Raw genomic sequence first — 18967 nt, forward strand, 5'->3', positions numbered from 1 at the left:
TATTAGCACAGTTGAATTGTCATTTTTATACAAATACACATACACCGATCCGACCTACCATGGATTGAAAGCTTGTACCGACAGATAGCTGTTACAATCCGTCGATTGGTTATTGGGAAACTTTTACAGATATTTGATCAAGAAGTTTATCTCAGATAGTCAATAATAGATTGAGTTTTTGAACGATTGAACGACTTTGTTTTAAAAATGTATTTAGATTAATTTTCAATCATGCATTAGCGCAGATTGTCAAAAAAATATTCAATAATATATAACGTGATGAATTACACGGGCCGGATAACCAAGGATTGGTAGTATACTTTAGTAGTAAATTTTGGGATGTATGGGGACGGTGGATGTCCCTAGTGTAAGGACTAGATTTTAAATAGTTTATATATAGTCTCAATATTTTGTTATTTTTAAATAAATACAAAAATGTAGGCAGAGCATCAATCAAATCGGACAATAAAATACAACCCAATATTGCGTAATTAGATAACAGAAGTATTGCATTCCGTTACATTATTATTTCTTTCTCTACTTCGAAGACGTTTGACGGTGACAGAAGACTCCCAGCCCCGTGTTCTTACGATGGAACAAATTGGTTTTTCTTTCATTGAGCGTAATTGGCCATTACGGCGAAAATATTGAGATGTTACCGTTATTCCTTAGAATCGATAACGAGTCGGGCGCACAAAGTTGATCATCTATCCGCCTGTCAACATAAATCATAAAAAAAGAGTGTACTTTATGTACACGCGTTAGAAGTTATACTTCTTTGGTGTATGGAATAACTAAAATGCAGTAGTGATTAACGATAAATATTAAAATGAATCAAAGATTTTATTTTAATAAATAAATTATTAGTAAATACTATCACCGTCATATATGAAATTGATTTAAAAACAGTAAAATAATATTTATTTATTCACACTGTTTAATTGTTACAAAACATGTGTTCTAAATATAAAAATACTAGAATATACAATTTGAACATATTTATCGATTTCCATGCCACCTAGACCTAACTTTACGATGTCGAATTTAGGAGTTGGTGTGCACGCCCATCGTAAAAATCTCTCATCATTTTTCTCCATCGCGCCAAAAGAAGTATAATAAATAGGATATATACATTATTTTGAGGCCACTGATTTATTTGCACAGCTAAGGAAACATAGTGTAGTATCATATTAAGTCGCACCATCGCTATGTGGAACCAGTCACTGAAGGACTTCCAAACTAATTCGACTTAGCCGACCCAGTAACACCACTTATAACTCAAGATCGGCTGGACTGATGTTAGTTACCTCTTTTTTGGTGGATTATTCTCTGCTCCCAATAGCGTCTGCTATTGGGGGCAAATTTTGAGGTTTTTTTCAGAGATTGGGAGGGAGAAGTTATAAAATATCGAATAACAATAAATAAATAAATAAATTATTATTATTACGAATGCAAACAGCATGTGGTGCCATCTGTTGACAAACGCATCATTTTACATCGAATACCTGTCAGTTCAAGTAATTCCGATCTTCAGGCGAATGAGCAGTTCTGGCTTCAGTCTTGATCGAAGAAATGTGTTACCACATCAAAAAATGTTGTTCGTCGTAATTCCGGCATCTTTGACTCATCTTTTGATAGCTCTTAACGGCCACGCTTTCGCTTTCATTGGGTTCCAATCAAGCGCCTGCATGGGGATATAATTGGAGTCTCTTCAAAGTATGGCCTATCTATTTCCACTTGCGTTGCTGGCTGGCTAATCAGTGTTTCTCGGCATCATCAAAGTTTATTTATTTATTTATTTCAAACATACACACATGATGTTTACAGCCTATGCCAATACGACAATGTGGAGAATTGTTCGTTAGTAATCACTAAGAAGATCTTCTCGGACCAGTATATATCCAGAATACGGCGAAGGCAGCGGTTGACGAAGACTTGGAGCCGTTAGTAATTATTATTACTAATTAAATGGATTCAAAGCCCTCGTTAAAGGTAAATTAATCAATAAAGCTTTTTTTAATGTATCGAATACTTAAATGATCCTAATCTCTGGGATTAAAAGTTAGAAAGATATTTTGAGTTTGAGTTTGATGTTTAGAAGGCTCACGTGGAGCTCGACGCTCTCAATGCCAGGGGGCTCGGGAGTTCGTTGCCGGCCTTTTAAAAACCCCTTGATTTGTATATTGTGAATTTAGAACCTTCCTTAACATACGCTCGTATTGACATTTGCCTGTACTAAAATTAAATATGTGAATGTGAAGTCGGAATAATATACTAGAGCCTATGTTATTTTAAATTGAGATATTCCTGAAGCCTTTCAAGTAGATCCCGGGCAAGTAGATGCATAATTCATTCAGTGTCAATAGTATGACCAGTCTATTCACCTCGTTAAGCTGCATAATCGAGTTTGCATATGCGAGCGCATTGCATGCGATTCGATTTCAATTCCAATTTCCGAAAACATTTATTCGATTGGAGGGTAAAAATTCAATTTTAAATATGGAACATTGATCATATTTCGGTTTGATATTGTTAACGACATATTTTTAATATATTGTACGGTTCATAGGTCATCGGGGTGCATTTAATGATAGAGCTTGAGTTGTACTCTAGATATTAAGCACTCGCTTATAACAGTAGAATATAAGCGAAATAATGAATTTAATTGCTATGTAACGTATTTAGAACACAAGAACAGAGTGTCTTCTTCCCTTTAATAGAGAGTGTAAGTAGTGTTATTCTAGTAATAGTAATGTTTTATCTTAAGAGAATAATGGCTCGAAGATATATTACCATTTGATACTTTTAATTATATTTTAGATGTTAATTCATAGCTATTTTCTAGTAGAATTTAAACATTTGAAACAGTCTGAATAATCTCATCTTAATTGGGAAAGCGATTAAGTATGCAATTTAGAATTCTTCAGTCGTGCTTTTACAACGTATCTGTGAAGAAAAAGACTGCGTGCGTACGCTACAACTAAAACTAGAATACAGAAAAACAGGGAAGAAGGGTAATATCCTTGATCACACATTTTTGTTGAAGAAGGGTAATATCCTTGATCACAGGCTCAAGGTTGAGAAGTTGTATAAATATTTAGCGGTCGGAAAAACTTTGTTAAAGCGTTTCAAAGCCGTAGCTATGGTAGCCGTAGATTGTACAAACGTATACATCCTTTTGACATAAACAGTCATTAAATATATTCTAACTGGAAAATACTCAATTACACACTTTAGTTTTAGAAAATCAAAAATGGGGAGAACCGCTCGGTTACATTTTGTCAATTAAAACTGCAAAAAACCCGAAAAATCCAATCCGATTCAATCGGAAAGTCATGCATGAATAAATCGTGTCGCGGGTATTTCTATTGTGAGATTTCATAGGTCAGCGTGCAGGGATTTCAAGCCGAATTATATCTGTCTCTATCTCCCTTTAATCGGCAGCAATGCGCGTCGTTCAGCGCTTCTCTTATCTCAGTGTACAGTTTTGAGAAAAATGAGTTTTTCCACTTGACCGTCAGATTTTGAATTTAATTGATTTTCATCGTCGCATTTCGAATGTACATAAATATTTAAGTACCTAAAAAATGTGTGTAATACAAAATCTTAAATATCGCCCTACTTAATTGGTATTTGGATTTATTAATAATAATTAATTATGTATTTGCAAGTATCTGGTACAAAAATGTTATCGTGGTAGAATTTAACTTAATAAAAAAATCCAAATTAATATTACATAATTATAATGTTTCAAATTAATAGGAATAATACATGTTTATCAAAAGTAATAGATACATTAGGTAATTTTTTAAAAACTGTAGTTGAAAGATGTTTTGATCTTCGTTTAATGTCTTATAAAAAGAAAACTACTCTTAATTAAACATTGCACTAATATAGTTTTTATTTAATTCATGTTTGATGCGCGTACAGCTGAGTGAGTTACGGAGGCTGTTTAATTAATGTGAATATTGAGAGTAATGAATGTAATATTACCATTTCAGATTTAATGTTAACCTTTATAAATAAAGGGTATTTTGAACCGCACTAATAATGCCACACATCAGAAAATAAAGAAGTTATAAAATCTTAGCCATACGTCGGGGTCGCGATAATAGAAACAGCAAAAACATAAGCATTATTATATGAAAATACTAAACCTAAGAGAGTGATTACTGATGCCGGATGACGGATGGGCGTCGCAAAAATACATTAACATTTAATTTTGTTTTTGTAATTTTTTCAGAGAAACGCAATTTTATAATTTCCTTTTTGACGTTATAAGTAGCATTATATAATATATAACAAATTTAACAACAAAAATCAAATTTTTATTTAAACCTACATCGTAAACCTTATAACCCTATCTCGTAAACTCAGCCGAATACCATTAAATAGGTTAAAGTTGAGCTCTAAGCTAAACCGAAATCTGGGAGACCTAGATAATTTTTTATTAAAATCTCCTTACACGTTATCAGAATCATGCAAAACCTGTTACAGTTTCACCAACTTTTTTTTGAGCCGTCGGCAAAGTAACCTAAATCTATTGGGTGATTACTTATATAACAAGGTCAACACTTCTCTCTCCATATATCCCCTAACAAAAAATGAGTGCAAGAAGACGGTTACACTGTGGCTATTGGACTTAAACTATGAGGTTACCGAGAAAATGCTTATCATAAATAAATAGTTGAGCATAAAGTTTGACATAAATTTTATGTAAATTTTAGTTAATAATTATTTGGAGTATAATTGTGCAATATTTTTACGTCAATTATTCAGAACACACACTTACACAGACACACACATACACAAACACACACATACACAAACACACACACATACACATACACCATGTGGTTTCCTTATAATTAATATAATTGTCTATTCTTTACATATAATCATTTTGTCGATCCGTAGTGGTGGAGGCCTGATGACCTGTAACACAGGTGCACAACCTTTAACAAGCATCAGTCTCACTTAAGCAATATCAGTGCTCCCAAGAAGAATGACAATTATTGTATATGTTTTTGTGAGAAATAAAATAAATATATTATTAATATATTATTATCTATCCAATGAGAAGCAGAAATTACATGAACGATACTTACGTGTACAATGCCTTGGTTCATCCGATGCGTCGCCACAATCATTGCTTCCATCACAAAATCGGTTTATGGGTACACATTTCTTATTGGCGCACTGGTACTCCGATATTCTACATCTAGAGTCGTTGTTATGAAGGACTGGAAGTATTTCTGGTTCAGGAATGTGTAGGTCCTTTTCGCTAGGGGTTTCGGAAACCACGTCGCAGTCGGTTAAATGCAGTATTAAGATGATTATTAGATGGACAGCTAATGGAGTTATATCTGAAACAAAAGATTTGATTAGGTCAGGAGTGTCCAAGTAAGGCTATACTAAACTCAAATTATTACAGAGAACATTTCTGGGTCTTTTTTTTTTATATAGAACCCGGGGCAAACGGGCAGGAGGCTCACCTGATGTTAGGTGATACCGCCGCCCATGGACACTCTCAATGCCGGAGGGCTCGCGAGTGCGTTGCCGACCTTTTAAGAATTGGTACGCTCTTTTCTTGAAGGACCCTAAGTCGAATTGTCTGTTGCGTGTTTCATTGTTTTAAGAATACAGGCTGAGTTTCTAGAGATTGATATATTGATTGGTTTTTGGGACTCCAACCCAGGCCCTCCTACATGTACTAGGCATTATAGAAATCACAGGCTCCCGAAAAACAGCTACACCTTCAGAAGAGGATACGTAATTGTTATGTAATATTTTTTGGCTATAAATACAATTATTATTAATCTAACAAGAATACTTAAGAAATTTTAAAAAGCTTAACGTTTCATTATTATAATTATAGTCACGTTCTGGGTTATATATGTTTTTTAGCTTGCATCTATACGATGACAGAAAAAACAACACATCTCTCGTGGCGCCCATCTTTTTTTATTTTATTTAATATATGATTATGTTAATTTGACTTCAGTAGTACATGTTTGTTGTTATTTTTATACATTTTTTATTTTATATAAATAACCCAAAATTTACAGATCAGAATTCCAAAACTTATTGAGTCAGACTTCAATTACCATGCAAGGTTGGGAGCGGTCTAAAGAAGCCAGAACTGGCAAAAAACTGGCACCTTTTTAAGGACCCACTTCTGCCTTAAAGAGTGCAGGTCGTTTTTCTTGCCACCCCGCAACATACGCCGCTCTCTTACCTGCTTCCATATTCTAGATATTCTGAAGCCAGCAGCCAATGCTAGAGACGATGGCAAGCTGCAGGATGGATCGTTAATCCTCTGGAAGTTGGATTGGGCTTTGTTAAGGGATGCTTCTTATATGGACACGTTCGCTCCGTTTCTACTTCCTTGGACAAGCAAAACTTGTATGGTGGCCGTTAAATAAAAGTCTTTCCTCCAACTTCAATTTGGTTCCGTTTGGAGTAGAGACTCTTGGCCCGTGGGATTCTAGTGCACAGGCGCTAATTAAAGATTTAAATTGGCACCTGGAAGATAGTACCGCAGAGCTGTTGCCTAGCGAATAAGTATCGCAATACATGGAGAAAGTCCAGCCAGACTATTAAAAATTGTTTTAATTTTTTTGTGCCAATTTTGAATTATTTTTATTATTACAATGTTAGCCTACATTGTAAATACTGTATATTTGATTATATTTAAGTTTTAATAATCGATAGGTCATGGGTTCAATTCCGGCTCGAAGGACCAAAAATGTTCGGGCTGCTGCCGAACACTTTAATGATAATTAAATAAAAGATTGCTTTGCATTTAAAAACTAATTTAATGAGTGATCGCGGTGATGGTTGATGATACACTGATTTAAGAAAGGCGTCGCGCGCAGGCGGCGATCTAGCTATAATATGTACTTATGCTATTTTACAAGGTGTTCGGTTACTTTCCGAACACATACAGTGTTAAAAATAGAAACGTTAGCAAAAAACGCTAAATTTGAAAAGCAAAATATAAATTACAATAAACCTTCTTTTTTTGTTTGTATAAAGAATAACAAGCTCATTAACGAAGAGATTCTAAAAATACTTTGAATTAATTAAGAAACAGAATCGAAACAGCCCTATGATTATCGTATTTTGTTTTGACCTTGTTCCAAATTTAAAGTTTAATCTGCAGTATTCAATTATAAAAAACAATGGCACTACACATTTTTTTAGATCTGGGCCTCAGATTTCTGTTTCTGTTTCATAATTTTGTAATTAATAGGCAAGTAGGTGATCAGCCATCTGTGCCTGAGGCACGTCCTCGACTTTTTGGGTCTAAGCCGGTTTCTTCACGATGTTATCTTCACCGTTCGTGTGAATGCTAAACGCGCTATAAAGAAAGTCCATTGGTGCACAGCTGGAAATCGAACCTATGACCTCAGGGATGAGAGTCGAAAGCTGAAGCCAGCGATATCCAATAACGAAAAATCTATTTGATGCTATTGAATATGTTTCTCAAAAGACGAATTATTAGAATGTGTTAATTGCTATTAGTTGCTAAAAGCACTTTAATATTCTATAGTACAACTGAAGTAATTTACGCGACTCGAGTAAATTTAATATTGTTAATTGAAATGATTTAATTTGTGACTACGACAACGCTATCTTGCATATTATCGGTCTGTCAATGTGATTTTTAATATGGACATTTTGAGATTATCTCAACCGCTAACTAATCCCCGCAGTGCTATATACTGAGTACACGGTTATTCTAATAAAAAATCAACAGCAAGCTTCAACTAAAGAAAGGATGTGCGTACAAAGAACACAGTAGAAGCCAGAAGTGAAACTTCTTTGTAAATTAATTGTTACTGAGGTAAAACGAATAATCGAACAGTGTAATTATAGATATACAAAGACTGCAAGTATTTGTATATCTATAATTACACTGTTTACACACTGAATACGTGTTATTGATCATATAAATAAATAAAAATTCTAGGGTCTACACAAGGCGTTATCCTACAGAATTGACATCTATAGATCTAATATTAACTACTAAACGAATACAATACAATAGCCTGTATTTTTATCGATCTCCCTTTCTCTCTCAATCGGTCTCAATCACTCTCTCCCTTTCCTTCGACAAAAACGTTGCAGTCCTGCGTGACGTTTCATCCGTAAAAATCCCTCCTTTTGGATATCAGATACGCAGAAATTCGTTAAACACCTAAGAAATCACATACAATTTGTAAAAAAATGCAGTTGAAAAGTATATCTTCTGAAACTTTTAAAACATGAAGAGTTCTATTGAAGCAATCTCCATTATCCAGGATTCAAAAGAAAATTATATCTTTTTCTCAGCAAAACTCCCTAGAGTTAAAATAGACTGTTCACGGAAACTGTAATCAATCTTCCTCGGTTCCACTTTCATGACACCTTTTCATGCTTGTATTGGATTGAGCTGTCTCTATTGTTAGCTGTTAATTTATGCATACATCAAGACATAACAGTCAGACTCTGTAGTCTATATGCCAAGCTGTAGCTTACACTTGTAAGTGTTTACAGTTTGAGTGTAATCAAACATAAAAATCACCGTGACAAACTATCGTCTCGGTCTCAATATGTATTTCTCGATTTTCTTCTTATAGCCAAGTAGACCTTTATGATACATGCCGCTCACGATGTTATCCTTCTCCCTGAAAGAAGTGGGTTGGTTACCCACTAAAAATGGTCGTCTATGGCCATGACTACGTTTTTTGGGCGTCCCGCAGGCTCGTTCGGCCCACGATTATACGAGAAATGTAAATCGCTCTTTCTATTTAAATATACACTTAAATTGATTGAATGTACTTATATTGTAGGCTTTAATTTTGAAGGAAATTTTGTTTTTTAATAAAATAAAAAAGTAGTGACTTAAATTTCAAGAAAACTTTTTTAATATATTTTATTCCAGTACCAGTTAACCAAGATATTTATTGATTATTTTCTTGTAGCACACAGTAAGGGAGTTTCATTTCTTTATTTACTCATTCATTCACTGACTCACTCATTCACTCACTCACACATTTGCACCCACACACTTACTCATGAACTCAGGCGTGTTGATAACGGTTGAAAAAAATAAATAAAAAAGGTTAAATAATGTAATTATTTTAATGAATTAAGAATTAAATTGTTTATGGAAGAGCTGGGAACCCTGACACAGGTATTTTTTACTTAAAAGGGTTTCCAAATCTTACACCTAGGAATGAAAATGTACCTACATAAAATGAATAAACTCTTTTTAATTAAAAAAAATAAATAATAATATTTAAAATTATTCGCGTTTATATTTAAGAGTGAATATATATTGAACTTGTCTGTGGCAATTGATTACAGATATGCGAATTAAGAATATAAAGAGGCAACACTTGAATTGTTTTTTATCTCGGGAACATATCGAGGCCGTATTTATTTCTCATTAATGAAAGATGACCTTCGTACTAATTAAAAGCATAATAAGGTTAATTTCATTGACCTTTTCTATTGACGTTACACTGCATTTTTGAAGTACATACTTTGTTTGGTAGAAAGTGAAAAATGGCAGTAAAATTTTACGATGCGCGTGCACCGTCACATAAAATCGACTCCCTGAAATTAGCTATAGCTAGCTATAGTTTGTTTTTTAAGTAGAATAAGGCAAAAGATAAAATTTTTGAAAAGATTTTTATCTTGCTATGCCAAATAAGTATAACTTCAAACGCGTCTTCATAAGTATACACACGTTTTTTTTTATTCGCCTATACTATTTTTCTATATTTTCTGAGTTTTATGCTTGTGAACAATTTGGTCACAACTTTATTAGGGTTTTCTTCAAAAGTATAAAAGTTATGTTAATAAAAGACAAAGCTATACTTAATAAAAATAAATTCCCTGAGTCGCTGAACGTCTCTTCCATTAATATACTAATTAATGATTTTAGCTACTTGACGTAATAAATTCAACATAAAACTTACAATTTCATAATTAAACTACAGTTGCACAAGAATACTTTCGATTTGAGAGGACAGAAGAGTAGTCTTCACACAGAAATACTAAATTGTAGATTCCGTTTAGAAATAAATAAAAGCTAGTCTAGCTATTATATATTATACGGGGGAACGCTGCCAGTATCTTCGGAACCTTGCCTAAAGGGACTCCTTTTAATAATATATTTTAATTATTAAATTTTATGGTTAGTTAGTTAGGTATATTTGAAATAAATTATTTAACTGTCTGGAAAAAATTTAATGTTTAAAGTAAGGATATTATTCAGTTGTTTAACGTTAACAGTAGTATTTTATTCTACATAATGGATGATTTTAAAACAAATTAACTTTTCGCTTGAATTTTAAGTCTTATACTTATATTTACCAGTGTAAAGTATATTTTTACTAGTCTTTTTTATTCATATCTTTAAAGTAATCAACTTTGCATGGTTACAGTTACAAACGATCTTGTAAACAAATAAATGACGATTAAAATACTGGCGAAGAGATTCTTGCCAGTTCTCACCCGCTCTATGCCATATGGGGCTTGGAGTATATGTAAATTTAAAATATTTTAATTTTGTTTCAATTGTGTTCGTTCATATACATAGTTACATAAATACTTGGATTTTCATTTGATTTGCTTTCAAACCTGTAACTAATATTTGGAATCGAACCCAGTAACACATAGGCATCAACTACTTTACCATTGAAGCCCTATATTGTGGTCTACAATATTGTATTTAAAAGAAACCTGTCTGCCTTGCTGTTAGTTTGAAACATAAAGTTGTCACGTTTTTATGACTTACATTTAAATTAAACTCAAAAAATAATGTTCGCAAGTTCACTGAATATTTTCAAGGCATTTTTCAATTTTCACATTTCTATAGAACCATTTGTTATCATTGTTTTGCTAGGATAATAACAGCAAACAATTCGTTTTAAATTGCAATATTTCATCATACAATTCTCAGTAGTTTTTTTTCTAGATGTTTCTCATATCGTCTATATATAGTATGTTAAAGTTAAATTAAAAATATATTTGTCCATCGAATGACATATTTCTGACTCAATCAGGGATCAATGACTCGCTGACTAAGATTCCAGAACAATCAAAAGTTCGAGTTAATAGTAATAAATTTATAAAGTTTCATTTATATTAGTGAGAGACAAAATCATATCGAGAAATTTGATTTTTCTTCGATTCCCATTTATAATGAGAAACTATGTCTACAAGTAGTGATGGCTGGAGAAAGCTAACTATAGGTGATTGGTCTGACCAAAGAAGACAGTCATGGGTCTCAACATCCCTAATGCCAGGAGAAAAGCGGATAGAGCATTTCAAAACAGGCGCGACCATTAAAAATGAATATTAATTTGACAAAATTAAACTTTGTAAAACAATTTTGATTATTCTTAACGAAATATAAATTAAGATACGTGGAAGCAACAGCCAATTAAATATCTTTTTCAAATGACTACTAATACATTTTTTCAAGGCAGTTCTTGCCGCGCACTACCACTTTGTGGAACCTGCCACTGAAGTATTTCCAAACTAATTCGATCGGGCTTGATATCGAGGAGATTCGAGCGTACCAATTATTAAAAGGCCGGCAACACACTCGCGAGCCCTCTGGCACTGAGTGTCCATGGGCGGCGGTATCACTTAAAATCAGGAGAGCCTAAAAAAAAATAATAGAACAAAACATTAACATTTTAAAATATCACACATATTTCTAAATATATCCCTCTGTATATATTAACATTAACGCAAGCACTGGAAGGGAAACAGGGTCAGGCTATTGATTACCGAAGGGACGGAGGTTCTGAAAAATATAAAGCGTATTCGACGAAATCATATTTAATGTGTAATCAAACTGGCCACCAATAACTCCAAATTATTAGTAACGATATATATTTAAAAGTCCTAAAAGAAAAATTCCTAGTACAGCCTACACAAAAAATATATCCCGTAGCCTCTTTGATCTTGTATCAAATGTCTGTGTCTGGTACTTTAATCATTTTTCTTTATACAGACTTTACATCAAGGTCTTAAGGGTACAGAATTTAATTCTGTGCCTGTAATACTGTCATTTGTTTTTGCTATATTTTTTATATGTAAGCGTTATTTGCCCACATTTAATCGCATGAACTTTTTAGAGTCCCTAGATAAATAATTTGATGAATAGAAAATATAAACGTATACGAATAAAACCATCGTATCATAGACATTAATCAGAACCAATACACCATTTTACACAAACTGATTTCAAATCAGTATTAATTTCAAAGCTTTATTGAACCCATTTAGGTATTATAATAAACGAATGTATTACTTGAACTATCACAAAATCTTGAATAAATTTACGTTTAATATTTCTTTGCAATTTTCTAACAAAAAAAATAACAGTATCATTTAAATATAATAGTAATGATCTCCTGTATAGTCATCCATACCATACCCAAACTCGGTAACTTCCAATAGCGATACTGGTATAAGGATTAGGATTTACTTCTCATAGTAACGTTTATGTTATGCCACATATCTCGCCAAAACAAAATATCTGCCCAATGGAGAGATTGATGTCGAGGAGGTGATGTCCAGTGGTTACAGAGAGGCCAGTGGAGGGCGTACATTACCTCAAGGTAAACAAAGGACGCCTACGTCTAGAACTGGACCAAATAAAGGGGCTGATGATGATCATGCTATATCGTAGATACTAAACCTATCTACATAATACATTGCACATCATGAAGTAAGATAATATATACCTGTATGAGGTTCAACGGAAAATCTCTTTTACGATCTGTCACAATTGTTTAAGTTTGAAAATTCGAACAAATAGTAGACAAAATGGCTGCTTTATGGAGTGGCCTATTTAATAATCTAATCAATTACCACCTCTTTTCGACAAAAAGGCCCGAAGGAGCTTTAGCTTTTTGGAGGACTTGCTTTTAACGGATCTGAACGATCCAATCAGAAAAGTCAGTATCAAATTAAAAGCCGCCCGCGCGGCCAATAATAATAAAAACAAAAATCAGATTAGAGTTAAGAAACCGCCTTCACCGGGGACGGCCTTTACTGCGTAATTCGCTCACTAGTCGCGTGAAAAACGCCCATTCTGACTGACCTACGCTGCATCAGCCAGAGCTGAGCTTTAAAGGCACTTAAAGACAACATTCCATACAAAAATATTATGTTCTTTATATAAAGACTGGTGCAATTACACAACAAGTTCTTCCCTTTTGTTAATCATTGAACCTTTTTATAGTAAAACTAGCGGATCCGACAGACGTTGTCCTGTCTACGCGTCTTTAATTTCAAAATTTCAATTTTTAATAAGCCATTTTGATGAAAATTATTATTCAAATGTTATGACAATATCTAACGATCCAGCACATGGTCACACACGATATAACACAATGATAACAAAACTTTTTTAAATTTCGGGACAGACTAAAATTAAAATTCGAATATTATTTAAAATTTGACACTGCGATGGTAGCGCCGTCTGTCGGATCCAATGTAAAACATTCCAAAATCAACAACAACTAATAAATTGAAAATTAATTATAAAAGCATTGTCCAGCGAACAAAATTGTGAATCTAAACCATTCCCAGATCCCCTTGAACACACACAAAAAATTTCGTCTAAATCGGTCCAGTCGTTTAGGAGGAGTTCAGTCACATACACACGCACACAAGAAATATATATATTAAGATGTATGATGTATTCCATCTTTGGCTATATTTTCAGTGTATTTGTTTGTAATTATATAGAATTTGGATTAGCTGTAGGATTATGAAATTTTATACATAGTTTATTTATTTATTTCATTGTTTTTGTTCATTGTGTTTGTATTAAATTGATCTTTCGTATCACTCAAGGGACAATTTAATAAACCCTTCATATCTGACAGATTTAATATATTTCATGAACTTTATCACGTAATACAGAGATTCCCAATTTTCCACTATATTTGTCGAGGTGACAGAACGGAAATGTCATCCCTTCTCGACTCGGCATCTGTCAGCCGATTCGGGTCTTAGTTATTTAATATTATCTGACAGTTATTGTAACGTGATAACTTACAATAATAATATTTTGATATTATTCATACCATCAGTTGATATTACGAGTATACCGTCACGATAAATCGATAGTGATGTGTATGAAATGGAGCTACTGTTTCGTTATGATTTGCTTTTTCTGACAGGAAGATAATCAACTTTCTATGCCCGATACACGCCTTCGACTTCGAGTCCAAGACATGCTGGTTTCTTTACGAATTCGTCAGTTTAAGTGAGTAAATACTCATACACAGTAGACCATGTCTATTGGTGCACCACCGAAGAACTTACAACCTCAGATATGAGAGTCTCACGCTGCAGCCGCTACACTGGTCTCTTAATGAAGTAATTAATGAATTTTGCCATCAAACCCGTAATAAACGGGTTTTTAGTATTGAATTACAACGATGTAGATTCCTTACAATAAAAAAATAACAGTGAGAGAAGGTATTTAAGGGCAATTATTATAAACCTTATTTCCTATTATTTATATTTAATAAATACCAATATGTACTCCACTATATATATATACTCTAGTGCACCATAACATCGTCGTTCGTTTAAACCCGTTTCCATGTCCTTTTTTCTAATATTGTTCTAATCATATTTACATATATTTTAATGTTTAAAGGACTTTATTTCTATTTATTTATTTATTTATTTATTTATTTATTTATTGGGAAACCAAACAGAGACATCCTTAATAAAAACACAGTCAAAAATAAAACAAATACAAACACACTGGATGCATCTACAACAGGTTACACTTATATATATTCTCATTACAAAAAAAATGTTATCTATATGAGAAACTTAATATTAATATGTGTATTTGTTATTTTTAAATCATGAGCTACTATGGAGAGACTTATTTTTTTTAATTAATATACAGGTGCTGTAAACATATAGTTGTTTATTCGTCATAATTTTGGTTTCTTGGTAGATTTTATTGTGTTAAAAAAAATCTAAATAATGCTTTTATTAATTTAATTTGTAGTGTTTGTAAATTAGAAATTTTGTTTTTGCATGCTGTACCCCATATTTCAATTAGATATATGAAATGTGGCTTGACTAAACAATTATAAATTAAATGACGTACGGATTTTAACTGTTTTATTTCCTTCCATTAGTATGTAGTGTATAGTATTTGTCTCATGTATTTTTTCACTTTTTGCTAAGTTAAAACGATAAGTTTGCCAGTTATAATCCCTTTCATATAATTATGTCAATTGTATTATATTTATGTATTAACAAAACGAAATAGTTTGAAAACTAATCCAGTAAACAACAATACAATTGTCTCATACAAGGCCCCGATACTATAGAAATTAGATTTGGGAGCAATCGCTTTGTGCCATCGGGAATTACAACTTTAGTCTATGACTCTGTAAATATTGGGCTTAAGTTAAATGGACATTGGAATTCTACACAAAGGACCTTTTTTAATTTAAATGAAGCACGTATACATAAATGATCTAGGGACTCGTTTTATTATTATTCAAATGAAACCATATCACAAAATTAAAACATGTAAACTTGGCAAAAATATCAAATTTTTAAATCCTTGCTATTTTTTATGAGACTTAAAGTAGATTTACAAATTGAAGCGTGTTTTTTAGAGGATGTGCTAAGTACTTGACTTAACGAAATACTGTATCCTAGATAACTAGAAAGAGAAAGAAATAAAAAAATATAAGACAATATACAGGAATATTTAGATGACTATGACTAAATATTGCTTTCGGATGTGGGAACAGATGTCCTCTCTCTCTTTGTCTCAAAAAAAATCCTATACTGTTTCCAGGACGTAGGACTAGTATAAACTAGTTTTTTTTTAATTACAAGGAACACAAAGCAATATCTTATGTTTGTTGGATGTTCCTAAAACACATATTTTTGTATTGTAATATTCAATCCTTGTTAAGGGCGAACTAGAATAATTATATTCTTTTATATTATTCTATATTTTTATCTTCACAATTAAGCTTTTAGATGAAAGTATTTCCAAGTTAGGCTTGTTCCGTTTTTAAATGCTTTGTTCTAAGATGAAAATACCTTTTAAGATATTATCTTCTGGTGTCCGTTAGCTCTTACAAAATGTGAGTTTTAGGTCATCCATGTTCATCTACGTAAACTTCAATGGACCCTTCCATTGTACATTTTTCCCTTTCAGGAAGCAAATTGGAGCATGTTTTCTAATATTTATTTATTCTTTTATTTAGTAGTTTAGTATTTTTATTTAAGTAAACCCTGTATGGGTCTCAAAGAATATCTGTGCACGAAGCGTCAAAATTAAGTATAGGCTATGTCAATGACAGTTTTACAGATCAGATGTCAATGATTTTACCATTTAAACTCTTAAATATTTATTTTATATTCACATCTAAGCAGTCAAGAAATGTTGCCATATTACATTTATCATCCACATTAGTCAACATACATGAATATATATCAGAAAATCTAGCAATTGTAAGCGTAGAATGTTCATAACCCTGCCGTCTCGCCCACATGGGGTCAAAAAACAAATCTTGTAGCTTTATTGCATTCCTAAATAAAGCAAGCCAACGCGTTCTACGAAAAAGTTAACAAGAAAATGGAAAAACATTTTCGGGATAAATTGAATTGAAATTTTCTTGAAAATTTAAAATAACTTGTGCTTAGGTGGCTGATGTGGTTATGGGTAGAACTTGAACGTATACCTAATATAAAATTTTAATCTAGTTAAGTGACTTATGTGTTATAGTTAGTATATTTTATTTGTCTTTTATGATCAAAAAGCACAGCATAAGCATGCTGTATATTTCTGCTCACGCGAGCTTTATCAGTGCCGCACTTTTTGAAATTGTTGGAGTGATAACACGAAAGTAATTCGTAGCAACTCTCTAAAGCACTTTCATCATTTCTAAAGAAATCGCAGGTAATATCGCTGTTTTATCAGTATTGAAAGAATGGTGCAATACTACATTTACCTTTTGTTTTATACTGTGATAACACATATATCATTTCAACCGCACAAAAATATTGAACAAATATTAATAAAACAATTCAAGTATAAATATATTTTTAATTAACACACGCCATAATATTATCCTTTGCCGAATGCCTATACTTTGCACGTATAAAATAAAGAAGCATCGTAGAACCCGGAATATAATTGAAATTCCACGACACGCCGTAAATAAGAAAATAAACTAAGGAATTGTAAAATAATCATTGTATTGTACTCACGTATTAAGAAACGTAAATTGTCTTGGAAGCAGTTTTTGTAATTAAAAAATGTTTTGTCTGTGTAGGTAATTTTCGTGAAAGACATATAAGAGCAGCACAGTAACAGATTGTACACGAGATATTGACTAAGCTAAATAGTATATATTTTAAAATGTAGAGAATTATCTAGAAAATAATTATTAAAAAAAATGAAAGATTTGTGATAAAAGCAGAATTGGTGAAGAAGAAAAATCTAATCTCGCTGATTCACGAATTGCACTAAAAAATAATAAGAAATATAAGAATTACAACAGTTACAATTGAGCATATGGTTAAGAAATGTTTATGTAGAAAAGTTTTAAAAGATATTAGGGAGGTAGCCAAACGTAGGTAGTCGGGCAGCCTATTTCACAACTTTTACATAAGTACTTATATATATATTACATATATATTTTAACGTACATAAGACGAAATTTTTAAGGGCCAGTACCAGTCTAAAAAGCCCTTGAAAAGTCGACTTCAATGTGATGCTGTCGCAGCTAATGACGTGTGGCTTTGCAGCTTCAATATAACATTTAAGACGTGGTCAGTTGGAGGGTCCGCCCTTTAATATTTAAAGGATCCTTTAAGAGTAGTTTCAGGTTGAAGAAGTGATTATTGGCGCTTAGAGTCGGATCCTCAAATTTTAGAAGTGTTGGAAGATCTTCTAAATTATTACACTCGAGGGATTTTCCTTGTCCCAAGTTATATATTGCGAGTCTTTGAATGGAAGTAATATTTTATACCTTTCAAGAACAAATTATGAGTCCGATTGTATGGGAATTATTTATTCGTATAATGAATTTAATGTAGGACACTTTTTATTAAAGAAACGTTTAAATATGTTTCTATATTTTCTGCTTTTTTATATCGTGTACTAATCAAAATTAATATTTTGTTTATTAAGAATGAATTTTAATTTATTATTATTGGCAAAAATTGTATAGTGCAATAGCTGTTTTTAAATAAGCAATAGTAACGTTATAACAGGAAATTTGTCGTCTATAAATTAAATTCTTTCACACACGTTTAATTCACCCATACTATATATACATACATACATACATATATTCATACCACCTCACTGACGCTTCCCTTACATTTTGTTTTTGTCGTGGTTTCTCTTTAATGCTGAATATTTTCTGTCTGCTATAAGGCTAGAAGGCTGGTGTCATATGTACCACAGGACTTTTGTATTCCTATTATAGACACCAGCCTCTCTCAAAGATGGTCAACGTTAAAATATTCTAAATAGTGAAGATATAATTCTATCACTTTATTTACTAGGTTATGGTAAAAAGAAAGCCTCTCTGTAGTCTTCAGTTATTACTAAACGTTCTGATATTTAATAAAGATGCAAAGTTTTCATAAGATTGAGAACATATTCCAACTCTGAACATGTGCAGATAATTCCTTCAATAAAACACTTTTATTGCGCCTGGCAAGCTCTCGTGTTTTTATGGTCTCCTGTTACAAAAGATTGTAGCCTCCGCAAAATGATTAATGACGAAAATAAACAAAGATTTTCTGGCATTGTGTGTGTAGCCTACACGTTCTTAAACATAATTTACCTAACAGTGATAAAATACTTTATAGTAAGAAATATTTTATCAAATTATTTTTAAACTATTATTTGTAAAATAATATTAAACACTAAATTAACTGT

General features: G+C 32.4%; 1 protein-coding gene across 1 annotated transcript in view; it reads right to left on the reverse strand.

Annotated features, from left to right (window-relative positions):
- The window catches only part of LOC110995642, a 91718-nt gene that overhangs the window by 66527 nt on the left and 6224 nt on the right, over positions 1 to 18967 (reverse strand). The window contains exon 2 of the mRNA XM_045629185.1: positions 5109 to 5366. Within this exon, the coding sequence (XP_045485141.1) occupies positions 5109 to 5366 (258 nt within the window). The remainder of the gene's footprint in view (positions 1 to 5108; positions 5367 to 18967) is intronic.

This window comes from Pieris rapae, chromosome 8 (genome assembly GCF_905147795.1).
Source record: "Pieris rapae chromosome 8, ilPieRapa1.1, whole genome shotgun sequence".
In the NCBI taxonomy this organism is placed as follows: Eukaryota; Metazoa; Arthropoda; class Insecta; order Lepidoptera; family Pieridae; genus Pieris; species Pieris rapae.